The sequence below is a fragment of the Pseudochaenichthys georgianus genome, chromosome 10 (genome assembly GCF_902827115.2).
Source record: "Pseudochaenichthys georgianus chromosome 10, fPseGeo1.2, whole genome shotgun sequence".
Classification (NCBI taxonomy): domain Eukaryota; kingdom Metazoa; phylum Chordata; class Actinopteri; order Perciformes; family Channichthyidae; genus Pseudochaenichthys; species Pseudochaenichthys georgianus.
Window position 1 is genome coordinate 18056299 of NC_047512.1, and position 14199 is coordinate 18070497.

Sequence of the window (14199 nt, forward strand, 5' to 3'; positions counted from 1 at the left end):
GAAGTGAATATTCAATAAAGCACAACATTACAAGAATACATGATTGTGTCATTAAACTCAATGGTTATTGGCTCAATGTCAATAAACTAATAGAAATGTACTCTTTAATATTAAGAGAATAGAAATGATTCAATGCAGAAAATGATTATTAGCCGATGATTTCTGTTCCCTGAGTTCAGCTCACAAAACACTAACCACCAGGCTATTTTGAGTTTGGGGATGAGTCAGAGGTCCCCGGTGTCCTCAGGCCGCTGAAGACGTGCCGTTCATCTCACACTGCCTGGTGTCATTAGTTCAAACTAAGTGTCTTCGAGGGGCCACACACTGTTCCTGCCTGGCAGCCTCTCAACAGCACGGAGGACTCATCACACACACTGAGAGGAAGTGTGTGCGCAGACAACCAAACTCAACGTGTCTTCAGCCTTAACGCAAACACATGTCTGCATGGGCTGAAGTAAATCAGAAGATGAATGCTCACTGACATTCCAGATTGAGTCTAAATATTCCTGTTATGCTTCATTGTCTCGTCCACTGTCCCTGAGTCACAAATCAAAACAGCTTTCGAAAGACTCAGGCACCTCTGATTTATCCTTTTCACTGAAAAACCCCTGTTATGAATAATATTAGTAGATGTCATGTTTTACACATTTCCCAGAGACACTGAAATGTAGCTTCTAATTCAGGTTCACAGAGTGCATGCGTCATCAGTTTCATCAAACAGAGCACCTCCCTTCCCCTCATATAAATGTGATCTGTGCCAGGGAACGTTACAGATTAATATTAGAGAGTGCTTACTCATCAGATATGTCACCCTATAATGTGGCAGTATATGAAGGGATGGAAAGGAAATGCTTGGAAGCCAGGAAAAAAAACACGAGCATAGCAAGATGAGTTTGCAGTGTTGATTAATGTGTACATCCTCTTGGCGGTGTGTAGCTGCCAGCCATCTGAATACAATACATAAATAGTCATGAGTTTATGATCTGGTATCAATTATGACAAACCATGTAATGTAAAACAAATCACATATTTTAAGAACAGATATGACATACACCTCATTCTGGCATTGCTATATGCACGGTAGTTTTACATACAGTAATGTTTGCAAGAAAGACACCACATAAATCCAAAAGTTGCATTTTTCAGCTGCTTGGTTAAACGATTTTCCTTGAGTGTCAAAAGAGTCAGAGGCTCCGCTAAGCTTTGCTATGTTGTCAGCTTCTTACAGCGTTATGCTAAAATACACACCGCAGAAGCCTTGAAGTGCCTGAGTTTTAAGCCTTTAAAAAGGCAAAAAAAGATGTGGCAAAAAGGAGATGAAAACGAAAGACAAGAAGGAAGGAAGATCGAGCGGGGTTCAACAGCATGGATTTAGAGGGCATATATGGGATACAGGCTGAGGATGATGGTCCTAAATATAATGTGCTGATATTCAGTGTTTTAGAAGTCGACTTTTACATGTCAAAACCATAGACTGAATATGTATCAAAACCCAGGAATGTTATCCCTGGGAGGGTGAAAAAAGACTTTAAAGTTATAAGGACATTCTTTAAGGCTTGCAGACCAACCACACATATTTCATATTATTAAAAGACTGGGATACATTGGACTTTTAAATGAACAATTTATTCAAAATGAATGTTATTGAGTGAGTAAAATATTAAGTATAAGTTTCAGAGAAAATTCTACGCTTGTACTGAGGCAAGTTCTTCAGTTTTGAAGATGAAGAACAACACTTATTTGGTGTTGTATGTCTTTAGAATGTTCTATGACTTCATCTATAATACATCACATGGACCATCGTACAGCAGTGCATCAGTAACACTGAATAACTGCATGGACTGAATAACAAGAATTCAGCTACTCAAGGGAACCCTGCCATCATGTTGTAGGAGCAAAGTGAGGGGAGGCATGATTGGATAATGGATGAATAAAGTCATGCATCACCCTCAAACAAACACACCGAACTCACAGATGAGTAATGTTGATTATATCTTTCTTCCTGCATGCCATTGCATCACTGCTGAGACCACAGCTCCTAAAAGCTTTCCACTTTATTGACTGCATACATTGTGCATATGGATGATACAGTGCCTGGAGTGATTTGATAACCTTTTCTATTTTCATGACCTACTACATTTCAGGATGGGCTGGCGTGACATATTTTCACAACACATGCAAGATGCATTGAGAGTAGTGAAGTATAGGTACTCGCTTGTGCACACACACAAATCCATGCACACCGGAGCACACAGACACTAAAAGCTTTCTACTACATCCTTGGTGGTGCCGTCAGCGTGACTAAGTGTGCGCCATCTCACACTGTTCTCCAGATAGAGCCATGATTTCCCTTGGCTTCACACACTCGGCTCCCAATCACTCCACACATGTCAGTGCTAATAGCATCTGCTTTGATGCACATGCACATGCAGACACACACCCACACACACCTGTAGATGCTTCAAACAGGCATATACCTTCCTACACACAAACACACTGGAGGGCTGTGATTCTCCCTTACACCAGCAATATGCTGCTGTGGCAGCGCATGTGGGTTTGTGGGCGACTGCGAGAGGAGAGGAGTGGTGTTACCTAAAACAAGGCAGACTGGCCAGGGGCCAAATGAGAGAGAGGGAGGCGAGGGAGAAACAGTGACAGAAAGAAGGTGGGAAGGATGATGTTTATGTGGCTGCATGCAAAACAGAGAAATGGTGTGAAAAGAAAAGTGACAGAAGGGGAGGACAGCAGCAGGGAGGGAGTGGGGGAGTATTTGCATGTAGAAAAAAACTGAAATTTCCGAGGGTATATAAAAGAAAGGGTTGGTGAGCATTTAAAATGAAGCTTGGCTGAGTGCTTGACATTGCAGCCTTTTAATTTTCTCTTTAAAATGTTGCTTTCAGTGTTTGGCATACAGTCAGAATATGTGAGCGGAACTATTTGTTGAATATTTGCCTGTCTCTGTGTGTGTGAAAACTCTGAAGATCAAATGAGTTTGTGGGTGTGGATGTGATTTAATGCATTTGTGTGTGCAGAAGCTCGCCTCTGGATTTAGCAAAGCAATTGGGTGTAAATACAGCAGGAGTGGAGTCAGCTGCAGGGGCAGGGGTGATACACACATCACACAGGAAAAGAGTTACACAGTGCCTTAAGGAGCTTAGATGGGGGAAAGTAAAATACATGAGGGGTTGGGGGGGGTGAAGGAAGAAACGATGGGGATAAAGGGAGAGACGCAGAGCTGGAGGGACTGAAGGAAATGGAGAGAGGGTAGAGAGCGAACGGGAGGAGAGGAGAAGAGAGGGGTTGTCAGTATGGTATGACTTGCCTCTTTCAAAAACAGGAATTAATCCAATAATCGCTTGGAAAATGCTTTGCATATTTCTTCATTTTTTCTCATGCACATAACCGACTATCATTTGGTACAAGTATGCTTGAGACCTGTCAAGACCTTGGAGTCACACACAGAGAACAACACATCCCATGGCTGTAGGGTTATTGCACATGAGATGCAACCAGAGTTGAAGAACCAGAGTCTTAAGTTTATCTGCTGCTTATTTTAAGTGCTGCTCAGTGTCAAATGTCAGTCCCCTTGCTATAGGCTTTCCTGCTCAGCACTCAATGCTAAAGAACACACACTTCAAACCTGTAAGAGCCTCAGTCAGTAAATGAACTGCCAGTTATGGAGAACAGAGGAGAAAGACGTCTTATCCCAGAGAAGTGATCCATTTATCATCGTTTCTCCAAATTTCCTTCAGCCTATGAACAGTTTTTCCTCATCTTGCCACCTGTCTCATCATCTTAAGGTTTCTGACTTAACACTTATTTATTCAGGTGTCTTTTTTTTAAATCAAGGAATGTGTGCTCTTAGGGTTCTTGGGTGAAAGTGAGTGAAACACAGACACAAACGGTAGCAGATGTACACAAGGCACACAGGCTGCACAGTCTCATGGTACTCCCCAAAGGCCCTTTAACACAGATGGAAACATAAATAAAAACAAAAAGGAAATCTTGAATCTAAAAAGGGACAAAATAAATAGATTTCATCTGATGGCAACACTCTAATCAACTAACTATTCTCACCTCTGGTTGCTGTAGAAAACCTTCATGTATCAAAGCATGACAATGTACCTATACTGTACAGCACCATGTTCATTACTTCTTCAAAACCTGTCTTTGCAAATTAATCTGAATGTATTTTGAACTCCTGAACCATCAGCATTTGGTGTTAACACTTCCACCTTACAGCATCGCTTAAAACTAAAAAGCCTGTGCCAAGAGCACAAATAACACTTCAGCTTTTTACACCCAGCCTCTGATCGGGCATGCCGCTACAAAATAAGACTCTAATGAGCCATAGACACTTTCAAAAGCGGCAGGTGATGAAACATTCACTGCTACAGCTAAATGTATCTTAGCAAGAAAAGGTTTCCGTGATTCTAATGGTGTGAAAACAAGCACAAATCTAAAGTGTGGCGCAATTAAGCTGCAATCTTTTAAGTGTATCAAAGTAAAACACTATACTCAAGGTCTGACAATTACAAGACAAAAATGTCTTTACTGAAGAGCAGCAAGCTCTTTCCAGCCGCTACCTGCAGGATTAGCTCTCTTCCCTGCGATTTTAGTTAAGGTACATTCTGTCTTTAACACGGCTGGTTACTTGTTGGCCTTTTCTCTCCTGAAATATCTACCTTCCTAGCCCAAGGGGAAGCTTACCGTTCCCTTAATGTGTGAGGAATCATTCTGTGATAGAGTTGCTCCCAGCGTACACAGCAGACAGAGGAAATAATGGGAAGGGTAATCCAAAGGTCAAAGTTCACATGGAGTGAGGCAGGGGTCAAGCAGAGGAAACTGATTCCAATTATTTAGCTTAGTGTCCAATTGAGAATGGCATTGGTTAAAAACAGCGTTAATACAAAGACAGAGAAACAGAGAGTGTATTGGAAGACAAACCCTATTTTTGACATCTTCCATGATAGGATATGCATACATTGGGCTTCCTCTCCTCCTCTTGCCATGAGTGAGAAGAAGATTATATTAAGTTAGCTGCCACTGCGGCTGGTGAGCAGAGCTGGAGTCTGGACCGGGTTGGTTTCCTCCCAGATTTGAGGATTGGGGATTTCAAAGTCAAGCAAGTTCAAAGGCTTAACTGGGGAACGTTCAAAAGAACCACAGCCGGCCATGAAGTGGAGAGGAAAGGAGGGGGAGAGCTAGCTATGGCTACTTAGAGTAAACCCCCCACAGTGTGAGGAGAATGCACTGCCAGACAGCGGTGTAAAGAGTAAATGCTAGTGAAAAGAAACGCCTCGCTCCAGTGGGTTCAGTCTGTGCGAGGTGCTGAAAAGGTGGAATTTTGCTAAAATGTTGGTGCAAAACTGAAAGTGTGTGCCAAAGTTTTGGTAGCATAAAACATTCATTATACAGAATGTGAGATGACATTTTCACTGAATCACAACATCAGATGGGATTTTGCTCTACTTTCAATGTTAACAATGTCATGGTTCTCACATCTCACACACAAGCCTGAATGTGAGACCATTACATCTACTTTGAAAAAGAACATCAACCTTTAAACACGCATCTAAAGGACTTAAAGTGCCATGGTAGTGCTTTCTCTACTTTCGTCTGTGTGCTACACAATACCGTTCATTGACGCCATAGCAATCAAACCAATACCCTTGTAGTCTGGGACAGAACATATCCCTGGAATTTACACAAACTAGATGACTTTGCAGATTTACAGTATCAAAGGATCATATCTTTGACTAGGATATTTCCTTTTTAAAAAGTAAAAAAATCCATCAAATGATCCACAACATCAAGCGGCATATGTGATGTTATATTATATTTTCAGTTAACTGTTAAGCAATTTCCCCTAAACACCGGAAAGATACCATAGCCTGGAAGCCAATTTCAATTCATGTGTATTTGCCGTTTGTGAAAACAACACTATAAAAAAACAAAGAGAATCAAGAAGTGTTTGCTGTTATTACTGATATGTAGTATTTCCCCCAGTATACCAGTTCGCATTATTCTGTTGATTGGTTAATTTTAGCAATAGGGATGCTAATTTGCAAAGTGATCATCATAAGGCCAAACCAAATTACAGAGTACAATTGGGTTCCCAGATTCACATCCTGAACGAGTCTGTGAGAGTGGAATATTACTCTCAGAACCATTACAGAAATTGTACTTATGCTAGTGTAAAATGTGTTGCGCTGCAAACACTGTGAACATGTTTTTATTTTGTAAATACACTAAAGACAGACACAATTGAGGTAAAGTTTTTTGGCCAGCTGATGCGGCTGGCTGCTTTAGATCTTTAGTGGAGGAATTAGCTCCAGCTGCCCCTCTCTGTTGTTTTTCAGCCTGATTCAGCAGTCCTGGACTTTACGCAGAGCCTCTGAAAGCTCAGTGGCCACGGGGAATGCCAGCTCATCGACTATTATAATGACAGCCTCCCTATTGCTCTCCGTCTCTCTCTGCCCTTCTCACCAGCGCACCATCCCAATTGTCTCTGTCATTCTTTCTGTTTGCCATCTGTCTTTCTGTCCTTATTGCTGAACAAAGGCTGGCGTGAGTGTGTATGATGCAATTGTGGCAGTGCTGAAAGTTCACAGTCAACAGAAATGCACTGAATGAACATCCCCATGGTAGGAATGGACTAAAGACTTTGCTCTTGGCAAACTGTAAACATAGATATCATACTGAATGCTGCAGGCTATAAAGGAGAATAAGCTCCAAGCTCAACTGTGTCTCAACTCTTTTTCTATCAAACGTTGTGCCAGATGGTGACTTACCTTGCTTCAGTCATAATAAAGTCAAACAACATAAAATAGGAGCAGTACACAGAAATGCTTGCCGATTTGACATTATCACACGCTTTGTAAACTGGAAACGGCACAGAGGACTAACCTTGAGCTTATCGAATCGCTCGGTGAGCGAGGACACCTGGTGCTCCCGGTGGCGCCCCACCAGCTTGCAGAGGGCACAAATGAGCTGGTCGTCCACCAAGCAGTACATGTTGACCTTCTCGTTCTCGTGCTCCAGGCAGGTCAGGCCGCGGAGGTGTGTGTCCAGCACCGGCTCCACCAGGCGATGGCCGGTGAACGGCTTCTTGTTGGGGTGCGTTGCGCGGAGGCAGCGGTCGCAGTACGACACCTCACATGTGACACACGTCTTCACGGCCTCACGCGGCGGATCCTGCTCACAGAACTGGCAGCTGATGCGTGGATCCATTTTTGCAACGACAGCCGGGCTGTGGTTTGCGTTGGTGTGGTTGGCGTGATTAGCGTGGTTGGTGTGGTTGGCGTGCGGGTGGGAGTGGCTGGAAGTGGCCGGGCTGCTGCGGGCGCTGCTTCCACTCGTTCCACCACCCCCGCCGCCAATCGTTCCAGCTATCGTCCCGCTAATGGTGGCGGTGTAGGGACGCTGCGGCGGCTGCAGGCGCCGGCTCTCAGTGGGAGAATTAGGGCTGCTGATGGAGGCCTTTTGAAAGCGGTCAATGATGTTCTGCAGCGTCACATTGCGCTTAAGGCCCTCCAGGCCGCGGTGATTCAGCGTGATGACGTAACGACAGGTGGGGCACTGAAAGGCCGATATGGACTCGAGGGGCTTGCTGGTGGAGCAGTGAGACACCAGGATGCGGTGGGCGCAGTTAAAACACAGGCTGTGGGCGCAGGGCAAGAGAAGGGGGTCTTCAAACAACTCAAGGCAGATCGGGCAGGTCAGCTCAGACTCCAGTGTTTCCATCTTCAGTGAAACCAATCTAGAGGTGACATCAAAACCCACGAAAGCTGGCGAATTACCTGCATAAAGGAAAAAAATATGTATCAGTTTATAAAGTTACACACTTGACAGATCTCTTATTACAGTAACAAAACTGTACTTTTGTTCATGGACTATTTGTTATTAAATAGAACAGCAGGAAGTATACACAACACAATTTGTCCATTCACCCCTTTCTGAATTTAACTCAACCAGTCAAGAGATACCTTTGAAGATTCAGCAAAAACCTTACTTACACATTTTATAATTATATATCAGCCGCTCAGCTTGCAAAACTGAGGACTGAAAATCCAGGGACTCACGAACAGGGAGGAAAAACATAAAGGCACGTTGAAAAGTAAGGAAGAAGTAAAAATCATTCTCCAGCTCAACACTGACTTTGTTTATTTTATGTGGCCTCTATAGCTTGGCTTTTCAAGCACTCAACTCCAAGGGCATTTCAACTTTTAAAGCATAATCCCAACAACAATTTCAACTGGGGCAGTGAAAAAAGGGCCTGAGCTAAACAAGAAGATTGATTTCACCTCCTACACCTCTTTCTCAAAGCCCTCCCAATCTCATCACCTTGTAGGCTGCATATCAAGCTGTCTCCCCTGGGTGGCCTTAAAACCACTGACATGAGAAATCACCAATAACCCCTCCGCCCCACACACTCTCTGATTCAGTGGCATGGCAGCACAGCTTGCATTGGCCCTCTATCCTTTAAAGAAACAAAGCAGGCACCGCGAAACGACGGTATTAAAGTGGGCAGCCCCAGATAGCTGACACTGACAATTTCATTAGTTGAGGGTGTTCCTGAAATACTGACCTTGTCTGTCTCTGAGCCAGTCATGCAGGATTTACTGATGACTGGCTGTAACAGGTTGTGAGTAATCAAAAAGTGATTTTCACCTTTCGGACAGGGTTTCAACTTCTGTCAGTAAACTCTTAATATGAGGTCATTGTGTAGATACAAATGATATTAAACTTGCAGCGGTAAGTTAAAAATGTGTAATCAAGTAAAGTGAAGCAAATACAAGTACAATTTCAAAGTGTGGAAGTGCTGAGCATGACAAATGTTAGCTTGCGTGTCAACAAGCTGATGTATTCATTAGCTGTTTTTAAATGACAAAAAAAAGCCTTACATTCCAGTAGCTGAATTATGATATTATTTGTTTTCCCTTGAAAGATAACAAAAGACTTAAGTTGATCAAAATATCGGCCGAATGGAAATGTGTTTAGCCTGTGAGCTAAGATTTTCAACATCTTAACTACACTGTATGTACGTATGACTAATAAAAGCCTTGAACCATGAAAGCCTTGAACCTATGAGTTGGTCCTTCTTTTAAATGCACTGTATGTAACTACTCATATCATTTAGCTCTGCAATTCCCATCCAATTTCTAACGACTACATTTTCGTGACCTTATGCTCACTTGTTAGTGTGGATTTAGGTGCATTGATAACTTCCCATGATCTCTATGAGCATTTAAATACAAGCTGTTGACAGAACTATATGAAGACAGAAACAGAGCTCAAAGGCTCAAACTCATTTGCACAAATCAAAGTCTTCTCCCTTCTGCCGCACCACAAACAGGGCCTCAACACCGAGCTGCGTTCAAAGCAAACATGATTTGTACAGCAGCTAAGTGCTTGGAAAGGCAGCCAACTGAAGAAAGTAGTTACATGCATGCAGTGGCTCCTTTACAAAATGCATTATCTGAAAAGGAAACAAATAACTTCTCACAGCCTATCATGAAGATTTTAACCTGATAAAACGCAATGGGCATTGTGTGTTTGTGTGTGGTTCTATACGAGTATACATTTTTAGGTGTTTGTTGATGAAAGAGCTGGGTTTTGTCTGCACATAATTTCCTCCACTACTAATTACATTGGCTGCTATTTATCAGATGCTTTATGTTGTTGTTGTCACACAGCCTGGCTGTGTCAGGGATAAAGAGAGATACAGAGTCAGAGGCGAGCCACCACAGAGCGAGCAAGCATGAGGTTCTGCTTCATCACGCCAACAATAGGTCTTATTTATCTCCACCGTATCAGATAGTTGATAACGAGGAGCAGACGAATGGAAATAACCAGAGAAACAGGATGTGGGGGAGGTGATAAGGGGCACAAGGACAACCTTAATGACCTTTTGATAACAAGCAAGGCCACGAGCCGCTGAGGCTTAGCACCTTAGGTTATGACATATTTCACATAAACCTCTCACCCTTACACTTTATTTAAGGTTTTCATTTCATTCAATCTGCAGCCCGTTTCACAATGGATACGTTTCAATAGCCACAAAGACTACTAACACAGATTTATGTAGCTTCTACTACTATTTAAAAACATCTGTAAGATTAAACAAGTCAATTATGTTGAACATTTTAAAGACAGTACATTTTTTCACAAAAAATGAATTCCCTGTCAAAGATCAGCTTTAGCTTAGCGCCATATGAATGTGGGGTCAGTGGGAAAAATGTCAACAAAAGGAAACATGACACACTCTCAGGATACACATTGATAAAAGACCATCAGGTCATTTACAAGAATGTGAACTCTTGTCTGGAATCACGTAAAGCCTATAAACAAAAAAATTACGTTTGTCACAGTAGCATGAAAGACAAGGAATACAAGTCAAGTCAATCAAAACGTACTTATTGCACTTCAGAAATACTTTTTATACCAATCCTTCCTCTTTGTTTATCAGTATTTGACAAATACAACAAGGAAAGTCCCACTTAAACCATTTTTCATAAACCACATGTCATTTAAGCATATATGCTGTGGGGTTATACATCCACCAAGAGAGCAGAATAATAATAAGTAAACAAATAGAGACACCTCAACAGAATTACACCTTTCACTATTAAGCATATACAGATGAGTTCATGACCCTTATCCCTGATTTGTTCAAATGCAGACTGAATCAGCTGTCTCACTTTACTCCCCGGGACAGAGCTCAACAGTTCAGCTTCTGCTGATGTTAATGTGACTGTGTGTAATGGAGTGTGGTGTTATAATTAACACCACGCTTTAACACACCATCAGCAGGCCCATTAAGCTTTAGCTATGTCACTCTGGGGAGACAACGGCGGCTGAGCCACTTGGGGTGTAAAACGCTAGCTTCGATGTGAAGGAGTTTCTTCTGCAGACAGGCTGGAACAGACACTCAGACATTCACAAAAAAAGAATACACACACAGCCAGAGCTGCACATGTACAAGCAACAACTCTCTCAGTCTCCTTTTCTCTCTTTATCATTCTTGCGAAGGTGAAATGTCCCATCTGGAAGGAGAACAGATTGGGCGGTTGCTCAAGGAACACACACACAGTCACACACAAACCCAAGCAGAGACACACATGGACACACACCCATAAGACTGCTCGGCACTCACTCTGATCTTTTGTTGTGCTGATTAATGTAGAAACATTTGTAGGTCTCACTCAGAGCTTTTGTTGCCAAACCAATGAAAAGAGAAACAGGGACATCAGTGATGAATCATAAGTGTGTCTGACACACAAACTCACACTTCAGTGAATTCTAATCTGCTTAGGCAAGGCAAGTTTATTTATATAGCACTTTTCAACACAAGGCAATTCAAAGTGCTTTACAAAAAATGAAAGACATTAAGAAAATGGCATTAAAAATCAGTCATTAAAAAGAAAAGCTAATAAAATAAACATTAAAAGAAAAAATACATGGATAAAAGTTACAGTGCAGTCTAAGATATGAATAGTTCAATTAAAAGCAGCGACAAAAAGAAAAGTCTTCAGCCCGGATTTAAAAGTAGTCAGAGTTGCAGCGGACCTGCAGGTTTCTGGGAGTTCGTTCCAGATATTTGGAGCATAATAACTGAACGCTGCTTCTCCATGTTTAGTTCTGACTGGGGACAGAACGCTGACCAGTCCCTGAAGACCTGAGAGATCTGGATGGTTCATAATTTAGCAGGAGGTCAGAAATGTATTTTGGGCCTAAACCATTCAGTGCTTTATAAACCAGCAGCAATATTTTGAAATCTATTCTTTGACACACAGGAAGCCAGTGTAAAGACTTCAGAACAGGAGTGATGTGATCCACTTTCTTAGTGTTAGTGAGGACTCGAGCAGCGGCGTTCTGAATCAGCTGCAGCTTTCTAATAGATTTTTTAGTGAGACCTGTGAAGACACCATTGCAGTAGTCGAGTCTACTGAAGATAAAGGCATGGACAAGTTTTTCCAAATCCTGCTGTGACATTAGTCTTTTAATCCTAGATTTAAGCAATAGCTCACGACAGGCCGTGGTATATGCTCATTATATCACAGCTAAGGGGCGTGGTTCGGCCCGACGCGAAGCGGAGGGTCGACAACCCCCTTAGCTGTGATATAATGAGCATATATCACGGCCTGAAGTGAGCTATTGCTTTTATAAAATGGTTACCAAGTGTGGCAATATGGGAAAAAAATACACACTCTAATTTAAATAGTTTTTATTCGTAAATAATGATGTTCAAAATAAAATAGTCCCTCCGTTGCCTTCTGTTGCTATGCAACAACACTAACAGCTAGCGAACATATTAGACAGAGAGCGTTGATCCATTATTTGGCTATTTATTTACATTCATTTGTATGTTGCCGTTTATTGTGCAGCCACTGAAAACCTGTCCAGCATCAGTAGCATGGCTTACGTGGTTACTTGTTGAGGTTGTTCTAGGCTGTTGCTTGGCGTGGTGAGAATATTGCTCCACTTTCTCCGGTCCCCGAGATTCGGTTTACAGTAGCTCGAGAGAGAGAGCTTTCGCACCTGTGGCCACTAACGGTCATAATTTCTCTGCTTTGTTTCAAGACCCGCATCAGAAAACTTTTGAATGGTGCTACTTTTTCAGTTGGTCTACCTGCTCTTCACGTAGCTCTGCATGTCGTCGTTTAGGTGCTTTTTTTCTGGAGATAGGCACTCCTCAATCCACTCTTCCATAGTAAGACCCCCCCGGAGGTCCAAGTTAATCTTAAATGTTTCCATCTTATGCTTTGTAAGTTTGTTCCGTAACGGAAGAAATGTAAATATATTTATAAAACTGACAAGTCAAATCAAGCAATCTGATTGGCCGATAGTGTTTTTGCGGACCTCTTTGATTACAGATTTGAAAACATCGTTGCTTGCTTTAAAAGTAGCACAACTCATTATGTCAAACCATGGAAAGTATCTAGATATCCCTGCCCTAATGCCAAAGGAACTGCCCACTGTATGTTTTGCCGTTTGATGTCTATGTCTGGACCGCTGCGTACAAAGGAGGGTTTCTGCCCCGTTACTTCTCCGCTGCTTTCTTGTTCCAGTATGAAAAGCAAACTGCAGGCAGTTTGCTTTTCAGCCCAACGGTATACTGTTTTTCTCAGACGCGGAGGGATACTGACTTGATGTGAAAAGTAACTTACAATTCTACCCGTGGTATACGCTCAGTATATCACGGCTAAGAACCAATCAGATTGCTTGATTTGACTTGTCCGTTTTATAAATATTCTTTAGGTGATAGTAGGCTGATTTAGTAACTGTTTTAATGTGACTGTTGAAACTCAGGTCAGAGTCCATGACTACACCTAGATTTCTGGCTTTATCTGTTGGTTTGAACATTGCAGACAGAAGCTCAGCGCTAACTTTTATACGTTCTGCCTTGGCTCCAAAAACCATTACCTCAGTTTTATCTTTGTTTAATTGGAGAAAGTTCTGACACATCCAGTCATTGATTTGTTCAATGCACTTACTCAGTGTTTGAATTGGAGCATAGTCTCCTGGTGAAATTGTTACGTACATTTGTGTGTCATCTGCATAGCTATGGTAACTTATTTTGTTGTTCTTCATTATCTGAGCCAGTGGTAGCACATTTTCACATGGATTTGACTCCAAGTGGAGTGCAATCCAGTGAGCCAGGGAGTTGGTTATTTTCTCAGACATGGACTTACTTATCCTGGCCCTGAAACCAGTCATCTGGTTGAGTGTGGGTTGGGTCAGGGTGTGGTTCCTTGCACTCGGAGTCGGGCTAACGTCCACGCTAGCTGCTACATGCTTTGCATTTAGGTGATACTTTAGGCTTGATGTGCTGCGGTGATATGCAAATTCTTTTTTGCATAATTTGCACACAACCGTGCTCTTGTCGACGCTTCCATCCGTCCGTTTTTTAAAACAAAATGTCCCATCCACGGGGCCGACCAAAGCGGTCTCATCAGCTTGTTCGTTCATGTTTGACTATTGTTCACCGTGGTTTGTTGTTGTTTGAAGTCCCATGCTGAAGTCATGAACGTTAGTTGGTGCTCTAGTATAATCGGTACGCCTGAAACTCATCCAGTGAGAAACGTTCCGCTGTGCAAAAATAAGTGCGATTAAAATGCGTACATTTTTTTAACGCGTTCATTTTTGTGTAATTAATTAATCTTAATTAACGCGTTAAAGTCCCGGCCCTAGTAT

At 42.2% G+C, this 14199-nt stretch overlaps 1 protein-coding gene across 5 annotated transcripts in view; it reads right to left on the reverse strand.

Moving 5' to 3' along the window:
- Positions 1–14199, reverse strand: part of mid2 (midline 2) — a 170703-nt gene that overhangs the window by 68298 nt on the left and 88206 nt on the right. For all 5 annotated transcript variants that reach the window (XM_071204628.1, XM_071204627.1, XM_071204626.1 and 2 more), the window contains exon 2: positions 6910–7802. In XM_071204628.1, the coding sequence (XP_071060729.1) occupies positions 6910–7746 (837 nt within the window). In that variant the 5' untranslated portion in view covers positions 7747–7802. The remainder of the gene's footprint in view (positions 1–6909; positions 7803–14199) is intronic.